The sequence below is a fragment of the Komagataella phaffii genome, chromosome 4, assembly GCF_000027005.1.
Source record: "Komagataella phaffii GS115 chromosome 4, complete sequence".
Taxonomy (NCBI): Eukaryota; Fungi; Ascomycota; class Pichiomycetes; order Pichiales; family Pichiaceae; genus Komagataella; species Komagataella phaffii.
In genome coordinates this window covers 818,003-833,642 of record NC_012966.1, presented here as the reverse complement: position 1 = coordinate 833,642, position 15,640 = coordinate 818,003, and the positions used below count along the sequence as shown (strand labels likewise).

Below are 15,640 nucleotides of genomic sequence, written 5' to 3'. Positions count from 1 at the left end.
GTTTAAATTTTTTCCTCCCTAACAAATCTTCCTCAACTATGGGTACAGCTAAAAAAGAGAAGCAGAGAAGAGTTAAGGAGAATGACCTTAGAGATGGTAATCTTCGTGTCAAGGGTGAGAATTTCTATCGAGATGCCAAGAAGGTGAAACATCTGAACATGTATAAACAGGGCCGGGCCGTTCGTAATGCCAAAGGTGATATTATCAAGGCAGCTTACTTGCAAGACACTAAGGTCCCTACTGCTAGGGTAGATCCAAATAGACGTTGGTTTGGAAACACAAGAGTTATTTCCCAAGACGCATTGACACATTTCAGAGATGCTTTGGGAGAGAAGCAACATGATTCTTACCAAGTACTTTTGAAGAGAAATAAATTACCAATGTCCTTGTTGGAAGAAAAGGATGACACCAAGGCTGCTAGACCTAATATTCTGGAGACTGAATCGTATGAAAAGACTTTTGGTCCAAAAGCTCAAAGAAAGAAAGCTAACGTTGCCGCTTCTTCTTTGGAGGAATTGGCAGCCATAACTGATGGCGATCATGTTAAATACCAAGAGCAACTGGAATTGAATTCTACTCTTGGTCTTATGGGAGAGAATGACGAAGAAGATGGTGTTTCAACAGAAGCCAAGGAAGCCATTTTCAGCAAGGGACAATCTAAAAGAATCTGGAATGAACTTTATAAAGTTATTGACTCTTCTGATGTCGTCATCCAAGTATTGGATGCTAGAGACCCACTCGGAACACGTTGTGAAGTAATTGAAAAGTATATTAAGAAAGAGTGTGCCCATAAGCATCTGATTTTTGTTTTGAACAAGTGTGATTTAGTACCTACATGGGTAGCAGTAAGTATACGAAAAGTAAAAGGGAGAAGTGAAAAGCTGAGTGATTCATTCAAGAAATGGAGATATTCAAACACCAATGCTCTAGTCAGGATTTTCTTATTACGTTGTAAACGTTTACGATTGAGTTAATCTGTTACAGGATTGGAAGATAAATGTATATCAGTGCTGTCTTTCCGTCTTGGAACTTGTCAGCGGGAGGATGTTTTTTCCTCTTATGATATTCATTCACTTATGAGTTGAGCCCTCCGTCGAAAGGCTTCTAATGGAGGTGCTCGTAGTAAAGTGTTTGACATTCTTTGTTGCCTCAAACCACGATGGATCTATTTTTTTTTTTCTTTTTCCCCTTTACTCGTAGTTGTTTTCATAATTGGTTCGGTTATTAACATTTTTAGGCTGCATGGGTTAAGCATTTGTCCAAATTTCACCCAACCTTGGCATTCCATGCTTCAATTACAAACTCATTTGGAAAAGGATCTCTGATTCAACTTTTGAGACAGTTTTCAGTATTGCATCAAGATCGTAAACAGATCTCTGTCGGTTTCATTGGGTACCCAAACACAGGGAAATCTAGTATCATTAACACATTGCGTCGTAAGAAGGTCTGCCAGGTGGCTCCCATTCCCGGAGAGACCAAGGTGTGGCAGTATATCACCTTGATGAAACGTATTTTCCTGATTGATTGTCCTGGTATTGTGCCACCATCAACCAAAGATACTGAGACAGACATTCTTCTACGAGGTGTTGTAAGAGTAGAGAACGTTTCTAATCCTGAACAGTTTATTCCTAGTGTTCTGAAGCGTTGTAAAAGACAACATATAGAGAGGACATATGAGATCAGTGGATGGGAGGATACTACCGATTTCCTTGAGATTCTAGCCAGAAAATACGGAAGACTTCTCAAAGGAGGCGAGCCTGACGAAACCAGTATTGCCAAGCAAGTGCTCAACGATTTCAACAGGGGTAAGATTCCATGGTTCGTGCCACCGCCCGAAGATACTGAAACCAGAGAAGGTGAAGATAAGAAAGCCCATCATAAGAGAGCCCGTGAGGAACGTGAAGCCGCCAAAAATGCTGAGACTACCGAACAGTTGCGTTTAAGGGAAGACGAAAAGGATCTCGAAGATACTGAAGTAAAATTAGATTAGTTTGATGGCCATATGTATATTAGTTTAATGTGGAAGGGAATCTTGAATATTTTTCTTTCTGACGTACTTGCAACATCCGACATCGTGATACCTTTAGAAGGACGCGACCTTTGCTGTGGTGATCTTGTAGTAACTTGGTTTACATAAGCTTCAGACGTGCTTGCAACATCACAGATCACTACAAATCCAGTAATTAACAATCACAGTTCGTATCACAACTGAGGTTAAATCGATATTTGGCTGCTGTTCTTAATACCCATTTGAATATTGTAAAAGCCATGCTTTATCCCCAGCCTGAACTTGATATCCTGAAGAAAGATCAGGAAAAAGACACGGAAACCAATGGTGAAACCAAGAACCCCAAGTTTGAGATATCACCGTTCAAGGTAACAAGTAGCATTCAGGGTGATTTCAATGATCCAATAATGTTGTTGAATAAAACACCTAAGCACAAGGGTCTCAAAAGGCGCCCTGCTGCCTTTCAACAAAATCTTCCCCCAGAAGTTAGGGATGACCCTATGCGCAACAATCTGAGCCCTATTAAACTGCCTCAGAGAGAACCACCACTACCTCAACCTGCAAAACAAGATACGCCAGAAAAGAGTCCGCCGAAAGAATCGAAAGATGCCCATTCAATTCCTGTGGACGAACCCAAGAGAAGTCCTCCTCCATTAACTGATCTGATCAGCATCGATGATGATATCAGCAGCCGAGACACAGACTTCGAATATGAGGAATATCCAACAATGGATAAAACTGCCAAAGAATTCAACAATGAAACACCGGTTAGAGCTACAAAACTAACAAGTTTCGACGGAATTGTTCGACCTAAGAAGACGCCTGAAGTTACTGCTAAAACACAAAGTTTGAGTGCCGAAAGTCCGCCACAAAACGATTTCATACTACACACTCCCTTGAGAGCAAGAGTTAGGACTTTTCAGAGTATGTCTAATTATGAAGGAGTCGATGAGTCAAGTGAGAATCAACAGAGACCCAAACGATCTAGAACTTCCTCAAACACGCTCAACAGTGGATTGAATACCGTGAAAGCGAACAGAGGTTCTGATTCTACGCAAAAGGAATATCTAAATGGTCAATTTTCTGAATACGATGTCTCCGATACAATCTCCAAGGCTCGGAGCTTCATTCACTCCAAGAAGTTGGAGAAGACTCGCTTAGGAAGACCATCCCGTAGAGTTATTCCAAACAATACGTTTTTGAGCGAGAAGGCAACTGATGATACATATGTGAGCATGAATAGTAGAATGTTGGAGTTTGATAGCTCATCCAACAACCAGAATGGTGAGGGAGAGTTGTTAAGTGGCTTGGATGACGAGAGGGCGTTGAATAAGCAAAACTTGGAATCTCTTGACGAATCAACTAGAGCGAAACAATTGGACACCTGGGGTCTTGAAAAATGGAGAAAACTGGCAGGGGTTTTAAAACTATACGGGGTTACAAAGAATGAGGAGCTACTTGATCCAAAATTCATTCAATCCGAACTTGGCTGTGAACCTAACGAGTTGGTCGCTCGATCAATTATTTTGGTCAAGTGGAAAGAGCTGAAGTCATTGAGGAAAATGCAGAGGTCAAGTAATAAGGAGAGGAGTAAATGAGGGAACCAAGTAGTCAATCTCTTTATCAAGCTAGATTTGATGTTACGCGTGTCCTTTTTGGGTTGAGGAAATTAGTCCTACTAAGCTTTTATTCGAATGCACCTCCCAGCGAACGTTATCGTTCAAAAAAAAAAATTGCGTGGTATACATCGACTTTCACAACCTCTCCTCCTTAATTAAATACGTCTGTTCTCCTTTGGTTTCAAAGGACTTAGAGATGTCCCGATATGAATCCTCAAAGAAAAGACAAAAAATGGACGACTCTTCGAAGTTTGAAATATCATCAATTGAGCAAATGAGTCAAAGTTTACCCCAAAAGCTAAGGGTCCCAGATACTAATTGTTTGATAATCAAAAAAAATGCTAACGTCAAGAAAACCTTAGACAGGCTACTACAGATACTAATAGGAGGTGACGACTCCATTGTTCTCACAGCCCAGAATGAAAATATCCAAAAAATGTTCACCATCCTAGAAATAATCAAACAAAAAGCATTGCAAAATGAAAACAATTCAGATACCATTATTGGAGACAGCAATGTTACGCTAGAATTCGTTGAATATCACCAATACAACAAACTAGATTATCTCAGGGTTCTCAAACCCAGCCGAGCTCCCTCCACAGAGTACAAATCGGTTGACGATGATGCATCAAGAAGATCAGAAATAATGAACAATCCCCTAACGAAACAAGACAAAGAACTTCTAGAAGTTGAGAAACCGATCAGTGTTCCAATTTTAACGGTATATCTAAGGTTTGCCCGCTCAGGAGCCTCCATATCACAAGACCAGGGCCTAATAATGAACGGGTGGAGCTTCCAAAAGAGCAAATAACCATTGACGCTCTCTTCTCTGAAAACAAACTCTTGCAACACAGCAATGTAACCATACAATAATATAAGTTAATTTAGTATAATTTAGTATAATTTAAGTGCTTAATCACCAGTCTAAATAAATAAGTAAACATGGTACATGGTCTGGTTTATCCTGTCTGAAAGGTTTCTGTGGATTAAACTTTCAAGTTTCCTGGGAAAATTCCTTTTTCTCTTTGCTCATCCCATTCTTCAACCCATGCACTTGGGCACAGAGAGTTGTATGTCTTCCAGAAGACCTTACATGGCGCAAAGTCTTCACCCTTAACTGTAATGCACTTGTGGTAGTCAAGGTATGATTGGTAACAGTGCTTGGTTTGGTTCTGTTGAGGGAAACGAGCATCAAAGCCCACGGTTTTTAACTCGATGTTTTCAGACATTGTATGTGTATTCTTGAGGTTGTAAGCTTGATTTTTCAGGCTTGGTCTGTAGTTCAATGGTCTGACATGACATCTCGACCATCTGATTGGCCCTACTAAGTCGTGCACTACTCCAGAGTTGTGTGGGAGAAAGTATGAGGCACGTGATCTCTATCTGAATCTTTAGACTATCAATATTGAAAGATATTTGAAAGATTAGGGGGCTTCAAATGGGTAGCAAATGTATGTGTGTCACTCAGCAGTGGAGCAGAATACCTGCTCCTTGGAACAGAGCGTGTACTAACATTTTAAGCGAGTGCGTTTGCAGCTCTGAATCACCCTACACCCACATCTCGGGACGATACTCCAGATTTAGAGTTGAATGATTCAGCAGACCCCAGAGAGGAAGAGATTACCAACGGCTTGTCCGAGGAATCCGATACGTTGAATCAGTTTCAGATACAAGAATTTTTGGAGACATCTGCTCTTGAACCTTTGGATACTTCCAACTTCACAGTTACTGAAGAAAATGTTGTGTTTGGCGAGACTTATGTGCGATTCTCCTTGAAAGAAGAGGAGTATCTTTTGCTTGGAGGTCAATACGAACTATCTGTGCAAAAAGGAGCTGTAATAGTGAACGGGATTTCAATGAATTCAGGATCTAATCCAGTAAATGTTGTTGCTCCAATGTTTAAGGCTCTCCCAGTAATAAAATCTGTCCATTCAGATGATGCCTCAAGTGTGCTCTCACAGAGCTTTCAATCAGTGATATTAGTAAGGGATTACTCAACAGGTCTCCAAAATGTGGGAGAATTGCTACCACCACTAAGAAATATCTTCTCCTTCGTTTCTTCGGATTCCAAGAAGTCACTGTCTCCATACGAGGCAAAATTCTATGGGCACACATTCACTCCCATCTTACCACCCCAAAAATCTCGTACATCGGGAACACTTATATCTGACCAGTGGAAATTGGCTATGAACACAGTGACAAAAGGATCTAGAATCTTGGTTATTGGAACCAAAAACAGCGGGAAATCAACTTTCGTGACAAATTTAATCAATCAGTTACTACAATCAACCACAGTGAACGTGATGGACATTGACCCTGGACAACCAGAGTTCTCTTCCCAAGATTGCATAAGTTTGTCAGAGGTTGACTCTCCTATCTTTGGTATGAACATGCACCAGTGTAAGCTTTTAGTTGAGCATTATACGGGATTTTCATCTCCCAGTAGGCAACCCACAAGATACATCTCAGCTATGAAAGCATTAACAAACTACTATTGGTGTCACTTACACAAGAAGAACTTACCATTATTAATAAATACACCTGGCTGGATAAAAGGGTTTGGGATTGAGTTACTAAAAGACATGTGTAGCTTTATCAAACCCACTCAGGTAATCTTCTTAACATACCCTGATTCAGACGAAGAGAATGAGCTGATGAACAGTTTGCGAACAGAATTGTTTTTAAAGATAACTGGCGTCCATAACTATAATACTGCCAAATCTTTACCCTCCCATTTGAGAAGTTTACGAATTCTTCAATACTTCCACCAAATTTCCCCACTACCAAGATATAATTTTACACCCCTATTGCATAAAGCTCCGTACCGAGTTTCCTTTTCTGATAATGCTCTAATTGACGGTGTGGCCATCAGTTTTGTTACAATTCTAGATGCCTATGAATTGCATCATGATGATATCCCTGGAGCATTGGACGGCTGCGTCGTAGCCGTGTACTCAGTCCCAGCAACGAAAGTGGAAGATCTTTTCTCCTCAGGAAACGTATCCATTACTAAAGGTTTACCTAATTATGTCTCTGATTCTGTTTTCTCAACAGCATTTGATGATCTTTACGATTTGGAGGGCTGTCATTTCTTTGGTCATGCCCTCATTCACTCCGTTGACCTTGTTCGGAAGGTATTCAATGTCTATATGCCCAAAAATTCGACCCCTGCCCGGTCATCGGACCAAACGTTGATCTTGATAAGAGGAAGAACCGAAATACCTATAGGAGAAATAGCACCCAAGCTGATATGTGACCAGACAGATGTTGCTAGAAGGAATGGAAAAATTATTGCCGCACCATACGTAACCTTTCATAAAAGAATGGGTAAGGGATCCAAAGAACTCAGGTTCCGGAGAAATATTCTGAGGAACAGCCATGGTGCCAAGTAGATTGATTAATAAATAATAATAGAAGTTGCAATTGACTAAGCAGCAACTGGAGTTTTCTGTGTTTGTAAAGGCTTATCTTCTTTTTGTTCGTTTCTTGTTTCCTTATCATCCTCTACTCCAACCCTTACAGTTGGCACATCAGGTAGTACAACCGTTTTCTTAGTCTCTCTTTCCAAGGCTTCCAATTCTTCTTCTACGGCAGTTTCATCAGCTTGATTCATACGAGTACCCAAGAGATCAGTAATCTCTTCCTGGTATCTAATTGCTTCATCTGATTCGTCTAAAATTTTGTCAACTTTGTCCAGAGACATTTCGTTGTTGAGTTGTCCCAGAACCTTGTTTCCCTCTTGTAGTCCGTACAGAACATCCTTCTCAATGAGCTTGAACTCTATCGTTGAAATCAGCTGCTCCAAAGTGTCCATTTGACCAAAAACCTGTTTTATCAAACTTTCTTGGTATCTCTTCTTTCGTAAAGCCAGTTTTGCTCTTTCTTTCTGGCCATTTCGCAATAGTTGTCGTGCGACTTGATTTTCTTTCTCTATGACTAGGTTTATTCTTGTTTGTGCTTTGTGCAAGTTGTCTCTTTGCAATTTGAGTTGCAAAATGGCCTTGTCTTGCTCCGACAATCCTTTAGACCCCGAATTTCCCATTGTGTGCGGACAAGGATAAACTTGAATCTTGTCTGGGGATAGGTAAGCAACAGGGTTAGATGTTCCTTCTTCGCGCCTTAAAGATCAAGTTGATCCTTAAACTGTTCACGGAAAAATGAGTAGAATAATACTGCTCCCAGCCGTTCTTGTGACCGAAAACTTTAATAACTGATCTCTATGAATAGTAAGATATCGCTGATATCGTTCCCTCCCTACAATTCAGATCAGTTGTCATCTCCGAAATACATGTATACCCCTTAGATTTCACCCCTAGTCATTGCGGTGTTGGGGCCAGAAAAATAAAAAGTAATCTCGTAAAGAAATTTAGTACTACATCAACCAGCATGGCTAAATCCAGACCCATTGTGATATCAAAGGACTTGGAGGATAAGATCACTAATGCGATATCCAAACTGCTGGACGAAAAGACAGAACGTCTGAAGATCAAGAATGCTAAGAACGGCCAAGAGGAGGCAAGTACTTTCCCAGTATTAGCTAGAGACCTAAAGGCATCGGAAATTTTACTGTATGCCCAAGGATCTGATTTCTCCTTGAAGAGGACCAAGAAATTCATTTTAGAAAAGGCCATAGAGAAAGTTTGGAAGGAGATCAAACTGGAAGAGTCCGAAGAGTTGAAGGGTCTAGGACTCGATGAAGAAATCGACAAGGAGACATTTCTGGCCGAAAAGAACCTGATGGAGGTCGTAGACACAAATTCGATGAACAGAAGTATTGTTGGTCTCTGGGGATCTGGGCCTAAAGAGGATGAGAAAGACGAAAAAGACAAATCTGAGGAGAAATCTGACGAAAACGATGCCAATACTGAGACTTCTGATAAGAAAGAGAAAAAGAGGAAAGGAAAAGACTCTGAAAAGCCTAACAAGAGAATCAAAAGTAAAGACAGAACACCGCCTTCCCTTACGCTATCACAACTCGGTGGATTAGACGATATCATTACTGAACTAATGGAAGTGGTTGGTATGCCAATTCTTCATCCTGAAATCTACCTCGCTACAGGTATACACCCTCCTAGAGGTGTACTCTTACATGGCCCACCAGGCTGTGGGAAGACGACTATTGCTAATGCCCTTGCTGGTGAGCTTCAAGTGCCCTTTATTTCACTGAGCGCCCCTTCTGTGGTAAGTGGTATGTCTGGTGAGAGCGAGAAAAAGATCAGAGGAATCTTTGAAGAGGCTAAAGAATTAGCCCCTTGTTTGATATTCTTTGATGAAATTGATGCTATTACGCCAAAGAGAGATGGCGGAGCCCAAAGAGAAATGGAAAGAAGGATCGTAGCCCAACTGTTGACTTCTATGGACGAGTTATCACTGGATAAGACAGATGGTAAGCCGGTAATCATAATAGGAGCCACTAATAGGCCAGACTCGTTGGATCCTGCACTGAGAAGGGCAGGAAGATTCGATAGAGAGATCTGTATCAATGTTCCCAATGAGTTAGCTCGTTATAACATCATGGAATCAATGATGAAAACTATCAAAGCAAGCGGGGATCTTCAATTAATGAAACTTGCAAAGATGACTCCAGGATATGTTGGTGCGGATCTCAAAGCACTTGTTAGCGCAGCTGGAATTTCCGCTATTAAAAGGATCTTCAGCACGTTGAGTCAAGAACAGGAAAAGAAATTCATAGAAGCTATGTACGAGGAAGAAAAGCAAGATGAGGACACCATGGACATAGACGAGGGAATCACAGACAAAACCAGAGAATTAACTCACCTCTCGACTATTCAAAAGTTTCTACTTAAGCATCCTCATCCTCTGACGGAGGAACAGTTGGCTCCATTGTCAATCACTTATGAAGATTTCATTACTGCATTACCCACTATTCAACCAACCGCCAAACGAGAGGGATTTGCTACGGTGCCTGATGTCACTTGGAAAAGTGTAGGTGCTCTATCCAAGACCAGGGTAGAATTACATATGGCTATTGTTCAGCCTATTAAAAGACCTGAAATTTATGAGAAAGTTGGTATCACTGCCCCTGCTGGTGTTTTAATGTGGGGACCTCCTGGTTGTGGTAAAACCCTTTTAGCCAAAGCAGTTGCCAATGAGTCAAAGGCAAATTTCATTTCTATAAAAGGACCAGAATTATTGAATAAATATGTTGGTGAATCAGAGAAGGCTATCAGACAAGTTTTCTCTCGTGCAAGGGCATCAATTCCATGTGTGATTTTTTTTGATGAATTAGATGCTTTGGTCCCACGTAGAGATGCCTCATTATCAGAGTCGAGCTCAAGAGTGGTGAATACACTGTTAACCGAACTGGACGGATTGAATGACCGTAAGGGCATCTTTGTGATCGGAGCTACCAACAGACCTGATATGATTGATCCTGCAATGCTCCGTCCAGGTAGGTTGGATAAAACCTTATACATCGAGCTACCTACGGCTGATGAACGATTAGAAATAATGAAGACTGTGATCAGGGTGAATGGAACTCCAATTTCCTCAGATGTCAACCTTGAATCAATTGCACACGACGAAAGATGTCGTAATTTTTCAGGAGCCGATTTGTCTTCGTTGGTTAGGGAAGCTGGTGTTATTTCATTGAAAAGACGGTTTTTCACTGAGATTAACCAAGGAGTCGAAGATATCTGCATATCAGACTCGGAACAAATCATGGTTACACCATCAGATTTTGAAACTGCACTGGATAGTGTCAACCCAAGTGTGAGTGACCGAGATAGACAAAAGTACGAAAGGTTGAACCGTCGATTGGGCTGGAGTAAGACGACAGGTGGACCACACGGAGATAACAAGGACGCCGAAGAGGACAACTAAAATATATAATGCTGTAGAAATATACAATCGGTGTATATGAATATGTACAAGTAATACAGAGTCGATGAACGATCATTCAGATAACCACTCCAGGAATTCAGGGGTAAAGTAACTAATGATTAAACGAGCTCCAGCCCGCAAGAATCCTTGATGAGCTTCAAAAGCGATTGATTTCAGATCAACAATATTCTTCTCTGCCGCTGCATGTAGCATGGCGTACTCTCCAGAAACCTGGTAACAGCAGATAGGATAGTCTTTACAAAGCTGATAAGCATCAGCGACAATGTCCAAATAGAATGTAGATGGTTTGACAATAATTCCATCAGTGCCTTCATTCATATCACGAATCAGAGCACGATGGGCCAACCCTTTTCCTCCAGAAGGAAGCTGGTAACATTTTCTGTCCCCTTGAGATGGACAGGAACCTGCAGCATCTCTGAAAGGGCCATACAAATTACCAGAGAATTTTGCAGCGTAGGACATAACAAACGTTTTATGTGCCAGTCCTGCACTTAGTAAGCCTTCTTTAATATCTCTTATTCTGCCGTCAGTCATATCAGAAGGAGCCACAGAGTTGGCTCCAGCTTGAGCATATTTGACAGCTACAGCAGCAATACGACGGACTGAGAGCTCTCTGTTGATAGTGCCATCCTCATATAGTATTCCACAATGTCCATGGCTGGTGTACTCACATAGACAGACATCGGTGATGATATACAGGTCAGGAAAGTTCTTTCTCAAGTGTTTGATGGCTTGGATAACAGGTCCCTCTGGATCATCAGCGGCCGTTCCTTCTTCATCTTTCACACCGGGCTTCAGAGGAACACCAAATAGGATCACCGCCCTCAATCCTTTGGAAACCAAACCTCCTACATAAGGAATCAACTTGTTAACGCCAAACCTCTTGATATTAGGTAGACTAGGAATAAGTTCTTCTTCGTCTGGTCGATCTGTGACAAACAGGGGAAAGATGAACATGTTTTTGTTGAGTTGACGTTCATGTTGCCATTCACGAAGTAATGGGTGGTTGTAACCTCCTGAAAGAATGCTGGAAATCTGAGTTGGGTGGTCGTCCAAGTATTCAGCCTTATGCACCATTTTGAAAATAGTTTAGATGAAGGTGAGTTTGCCTAGTGAGGAAGCAAGCTTCTGGTAGTTTGCAAAGGTGAGTATTAAGCTCATTTTTGTCACTCGGTAATGTGCGCACCCCCACAATGGACGGGTGAGAAAAAGTCACTAGGACGCGTTGCACCAACTGTTCTTATTGCATTCCCAAAAACATTGCCTAGAAATCTCCTAAAGCATGGCTGTTCCTTTTGAAATTGAACCATACGAAATTCTTGGTGTGAACAATGAAGCTACACCTGTGGAAATTAAAAAGTCCTACTACAAATTATGCCTGATACACCATCCTGATAAGAAATCTGGATCAGACTCATCAAATGACGAACATTTCCAAAAGATCCAGTTTGCTTATTCAATTCTCTCTGACTCGAAAAGGAGGAAAAGATACGACAGTACAGGGTCACTAGATGACACTGCCCTAGACGAAGATGGGTTCGATTGGAAAGAGTACTTTGAGACGATGAAAAGCCAGCCAGTCACTGAGGATTTGATTGAAGAAGATAGAGAAAAGTACAAGGGAAGTGATGAAGAGAAGCAAGATATTATTGATGCTCTCCAATTTTATGAAATGGACGTTCCAAAGCTCTTTGAGGCCATTCCTCATCTCGAGTTTGACGAGAGTGAAGAAGAACGTATCTTCCACTTGGTAACAGAATTGGTAGACAGCAAACAGGTTGAAACTACAAATAAATGGGACAAGTACAAACACAATAGGAAATCCTTCATAAAGAGACAATTGCGCAAATTGGAAAAGGAGGCTGTTGAAGCTGAAAAGCTTCAGAAGAAACTGGCGAAGCAAAAGAAAGCAGATCAGGATATTTCAACCTTGCAAGGACTACAGTCAATTATTCAGGCTAAACAACGATCATCTAATCAAAAGTTGGACTCGTTGATAAATAAACTGGAAACCGAAGAGGACGCAAAGGTAAAATCCAAACGAGGTAAGAAACGGGGTACCAAAAGGGCAGCAGTCCCAGATATTGACGAAGAAGAGTTCCAAAGAATCCAGGCAAAGCTGAAACGATAGTGGGGGTCACCATATACTAGGTTGTTCTACTGAAAAAAAAAGCTTATTGGTCGTGTTTCACACGATCCATCATCAACGGCATCATCGCATCATCGCTTGCAGTTTAGAGTCAGACCCCCAAACACCCGCGAGATGATATTTCAACGACACCCGCTTCTCATCTCAATGTTCTCCAAACTTCAGCGCTTCGTACAACCTATCAGAAGCATGTCAACCATCACTATTCCTAATTCCAAACAACCCGCTCACAGGTTGACCATGATCCCGGGTCCAATCGAGTTCAGCGATGATGTGTTGGACGCCATGTCAACTCCAAGTCAGGCTCATACTTCACCAGATTTTATTCCAGTTTTCCAAGAAGTTCTGCAAAATACCCGTAAGTTGTTCAAATCTTCCAACCCAACTTCACAGCCTATAGTAATTTCTGCTTCCGGTTCTTTGGGTTGGGATATAGTCGGTGCCAACTTCCTCAACCGAGGAGAGAAAACTCTGGTCTTTTCCACTGGTTTTTTTTCGGACAGGCTCGCTGATGCCCTTAGTTATTACACCGAAACTGATGTCGACGTCGTTAAAGCTCCATTAGGAGAATCTGTTCCCCTCTCCGAGGTGGAGAAGGCTCTTTCTGCAAAGTCCTACGACGTTGTCACAATTACTCATGTCGACACATCTTCCGCGGTTATTTCAGATGTCGAGGCTATCGCAAAAAAAATCCGCTCCATTCAACCTGAGGCCTTAGTTGTAGTTGATGCTGTTTGTTCAGCTGGTGTTGAAGACATTCAATTTGATAACTGGGGTTTGGACTACGTCCTAACTGCCTCTCAGAAAGCTGTCGGAGTCCCAGCAGGTCTTTCCATCTCCATCGCCTCAGAGAGAGCAGTTAAAAAGGCCTTCGCCAAAAAAAGGCCTACTTCCTACTACGCTAACTTGCAAAAATGGATTCCGATCATGCAAGCATATGAACATGGTAAGGGTGCCTATTATGCCACTCCTCCTATTCAGTTGATTCACGCATACCGTGTATCTCTCAGAGAGATTTTGGAGCAGGGCCTTGACAACAGATTTGCCAAGCACGCCGAAACTTCTAACAAGTTTAAGGACAACTTAGAGTCTTTGGGACTAAAACTTGTCGCCAAGAGGGAATTTGGTGCCAATGGGCTGACCGCCGTCTACTTCCCCAAGTCCATCAATGGACCTGATTTGTTGAAGAAAATTTCTGAAAAAGGAGTGACCCTGTCCACTGGTATCTACGCTGGAATTGCTACCGAATACTTTAGGGTTGGGCACATGGGTGTTTCTGCTGTTGGAAAAGATAGACACGATGTTGATATTGTTTTCAGGCTGATCAAGGAGACCTTGGAGGAGTTAGAGAAATAGTTGTAGTAATTTATTTATATTCTTTTGTTCACTAATTATATTCTAAACAGACAATGGGAATTCTCCTGCCCAGGCGCTAATCTCATTCTTGAGTTGAGTGATCTCGTCAGAGCCTTCAGCGATCTTGGCCTTGAAATCTTTAAGCTTGTTGGCTTCAATTGGTAACTCGCTTTGGACTTTCTTAGCATATTGAACAGATTTGTCGATGTAGTTAGCGATCTTGACGAAGTCTTCCTCAGAAGCACCTCTGGTGGTCATAGCAGGAGCACCGATACGAACACCACCTGGGACCAAAGCGGATCTGTCACCTGGAATGGAGTTCTTATTCAAAGCGATATTGATGTTCTCACAAACGGTTTCAATTCTGGCACCATCAATATCCTTATCCTTCAATGAAACAAGGACCATATGGGAGTCAGTTCCGTCAGAAACCAACTTGTATCCAAGTCTCTTAAACTCATTCTCCAGAGCCTTAGCATTCTTCAAAACCTGTTCCTGATACTGCTTGAACTCAGGTGTAGCAGCTTGCTTCAAAGCGGTAGCTAAAGCGGCGATTGTGTGGTTGTGTGGACCACCTTGGTGGCCAGGGAAAACGGAGAAATTGATGGGGTTTTCAAGGTCGTAGTAGATTTCCTTACCAGTCTTTGGGTTGACAGAACGGACACCCTTACGGAAGAAAATCATTGCACCACGTGGGCCTCTCAAAGACTTGTGGGTGGTTGTGGTTACAATGTCGGCGTATTCGAAAGGAGATGGAATGACACCTGCGGCAATCAAACCAGAAATGTGAGCCATATCAACGACTAAGTATGCACCAACTTTGTCAGCAATCTCCCTCATTCTCTTGTAATCGATCAATCTACAGTATGCAGAGGTACCGGCAACCAGGACCTTTGGACGGTATAGAACTGCAGTCTTCTCAAGCATGTCGTAGTCGATAATGCCAGTTTCCAGATCGACTCTGTAAGGCATTGTTTCAAAGTAAGTCGAGACTGCAGAGATTTTTCTGGTATCAGTCTGATAACCATGAGACAAGTGACCTCCGTGGGGCAAGTCCAAACCCATAAGTCTGTCATGAGGCTTCATGATAGCTTGGTATACCTGCAAGTTGGCTGGAGAACCAGACAAAGTTTGAACGTTAACTCCCCAGCGACTTCCATCCAAGTGGAAAGCCTTAAGAGCTCTCTGTTGACACAGAATTTCCATACGGTCAATGTGCTCATTACCACCGTAGTATCTTGCCCCTGGGTAACCTTCAGAGTACTTGTTACACATAGGGGTTCCGAGAGCATCGAACACCGAAGTGGAAGTGAAGTTCTCAGAAGCGATTAAAACAATGGAGTGCTTCTGTCTGTCGACCTCATCTTTGATGATTTGGTTAACTTCGGGATCGGTTTCAGCCAAATGGCCCTCAACCATTTGCTTGTGCTCAGGGCTCAAAGCGTAGTGTGACATTTTATTTGGATAGGTGGGTAGTTTGGTTAATTTCAGTAGCGGAGGAAAATTATTGAAACTTATATGGATCATGAGGAATGACTCTGCCGCGATAGTGCAATTGATTATATAAGCAGAAGAGTCAGTGGGTGATATTAATCAAGATGCGGAGGTTACGTGGGTGAATATTCATTGCAGAATACTGAGAGC

General features: G+C 41.9%; 11 protein-coding genes across 11 annotated transcripts; 7 read left to right on the top strand and 4 right to left on the bottom strand.

Moving 5' to 3' along the window:
* Positions 1 to 38: 38 nt before the first annotated feature.
* PAS_chr4_0423 (Putative GTPase that associates with pre-60S ribosomal subunits in the nucleolus) lies at positions 39 to 1,990 on the top strand (the record flags this gene model as incomplete). Its single annotated transcript, XM_002493808.1, has 2 exons — positions 39 to 845; positions 1,238 to 1,990. The coding sequence occupies 2 exons, from the start codon at positions 39 to 41 to the stop codon at positions 1,988 to 1,990; spliced, it is 1,560 nt and encodes a 519-aa protein (XP_002493853.1).
* Positions 1,991 to 2,268: 278 nt separating this feature from the next.
* On the top strand, positions 2,269 to 3,606 carry PAS_chr4_0959 (uncharacterized protein; the record flags this gene model as incomplete). Its single annotated transcript, XM_002493807.1, has 1 exon — positions 2,269 to 3,606. The coding sequence occupies one exon, from the start codon at positions 2,269 to 2,271 to the stop codon at positions 3,604 to 3,606; it is 1,338 nt and encodes a 445-aa protein (XP_002493852.1).
* Positions 3,607 to 3,823: 217 nt separating this feature from the next.
* PAS_chr4_0958 (uncharacterized protein) lies at positions 3,824 to 4,438 on the top strand (the record flags this gene model as incomplete). The annotated part of the gene is made up of 1 exon (XM_002493806.1): positions 3,824 to 4,438. One exon carries the CDS (start codon positions 3,824 to 3,826, stop codon positions 4,436 to 4,438), a length of 615 nt encoding a protein of 204 aa, XP_002493851.1.
* Positions 4,439 to 4,613: 175 nt separating this feature from the next.
* Positions 4,614 to 4,856, bottom strand: PAS_chr4_0422 (Subunit VIb of cytochrome c oxidase; the record flags this gene model as incomplete). The annotated part of the gene is made up of 1 exon (XM_002493805.1): positions 4,614 to 4,856. The coding sequence occupies one exon, from the start codon at positions 4,854 to 4,856 to the stop codon at positions 4,614 to 4,616; it is 243 nt and encodes an 80-aa protein (XP_002493850.1).
* A 209-nt stretch (positions 4,857 to 5,065) lies between these two features.
* Positions 5,066 to 7,019, top strand: PAS_chr4_0421 (uncharacterized protein; the record flags this gene model as incomplete). The annotated part of the gene is made up of 2 exons (XM_002493804.1): positions 5,066 to 5,078; positions 5,149 to 7,019. The coding sequence occupies 2 exons, from the start codon at positions 5,066 to 5,068 to the stop codon at positions 7,017 to 7,019; spliced, it is 1,884 nt and encodes a 627-aa protein (XP_002493849.1).
* A 35-nt stretch (positions 7,020 to 7,054) lies between these two features.
* On the bottom strand, positions 7,055 to 7,669 carry PAS_chr4_0420 (Myristoylated subunit of ESCRTIII; the record flags this gene model as incomplete). Its single annotated transcript, XM_002493803.1, has 1 exon — positions 7,055 to 7,669. One exon carries the CDS (start codon positions 7,667 to 7,669, stop codon positions 7,055 to 7,057), a length of 615 nt encoding a protein of 204 aa, XP_002493848.1.
* A 344-nt stretch (positions 7,670 to 8,013) lies between these two features.
* PAS_chr4_0419 (Putative ATPase of the AAA family) lies at positions 8,014 to 10,470 on the top strand (the record flags this gene model as incomplete). The annotated part of the gene is made up of 1 exon (XM_002493802.1): positions 8,014 to 10,470. The coding sequence occupies one exon, from the start codon at positions 8,014 to 8,016 to the stop codon at positions 10,468 to 10,470; it is 2,457 nt and encodes an 818-aa protein (XP_002493847.1).
* Positions 10,471 to 10,542: 72 nt separating this feature from the next.
* PAS_chr4_0418 (uncharacterized protein) lies at positions 10,543 to 11,568 on the bottom strand (the record flags this gene model as incomplete). The annotated part of the gene is made up of 1 exon (XM_002493801.1): positions 10,543 to 11,568. The coding sequence occupies one exon, from the start codon at positions 11,566 to 11,568 to the stop codon at positions 10,543 to 10,545; it is 1,026 nt and encodes a 341-aa protein (XP_002493846.1).
* A 205-nt stretch (positions 11,569 to 11,773) lies between these two features.
* Positions 11,774 to 12,622, top strand: PAS_chr4_0417 (Hypothetical protein; the record flags this gene model as incomplete). The annotated part of the gene is made up of 1 exon (XM_002493800.1): positions 11,774 to 12,622. The coding sequence occupies one exon, from the start codon at positions 11,774 to 11,776 to the stop codon at positions 12,620 to 12,622; it is 849 nt and encodes a 282-aa protein (XP_002493845.1).
* Positions 12,623 to 12,754: 132 nt separating this feature from the next.
* PAS_chr4_0416 (Alanine:glyoxylate aminotransferase (AGT), catalyzes the synthesis of glycine from glyoxylate) lies at positions 12,755 to 13,996 on the top strand (the record flags this gene model as incomplete). The annotated part of the gene is made up of 1 exon (XM_002493799.1): positions 12,755 to 13,996. One exon carries the CDS (start codon positions 12,755 to 12,757, stop codon positions 13,994 to 13,996), a length of 1,242 nt encoding a protein of 413 aa, XP_002493844.1.
* Positions 13,997 to 14,038: 42 nt separating this feature from the next.
* PAS_chr4_0415 (Cytosolic serine hydroxymethyltransferase) lies at positions 14,039 to 15,451 on the bottom strand (the record flags this gene model as incomplete). Its single annotated transcript, XM_002493798.1, has 1 exon — positions 14,039 to 15,451. One exon carries the CDS (start codon positions 15,449 to 15,451, stop codon positions 14,039 to 14,041), a length of 1,413 nt encoding a protein of 470 aa, XP_002493843.1.
* Positions 15,452 to 15,640: the final 189 nt, after the last annotated feature.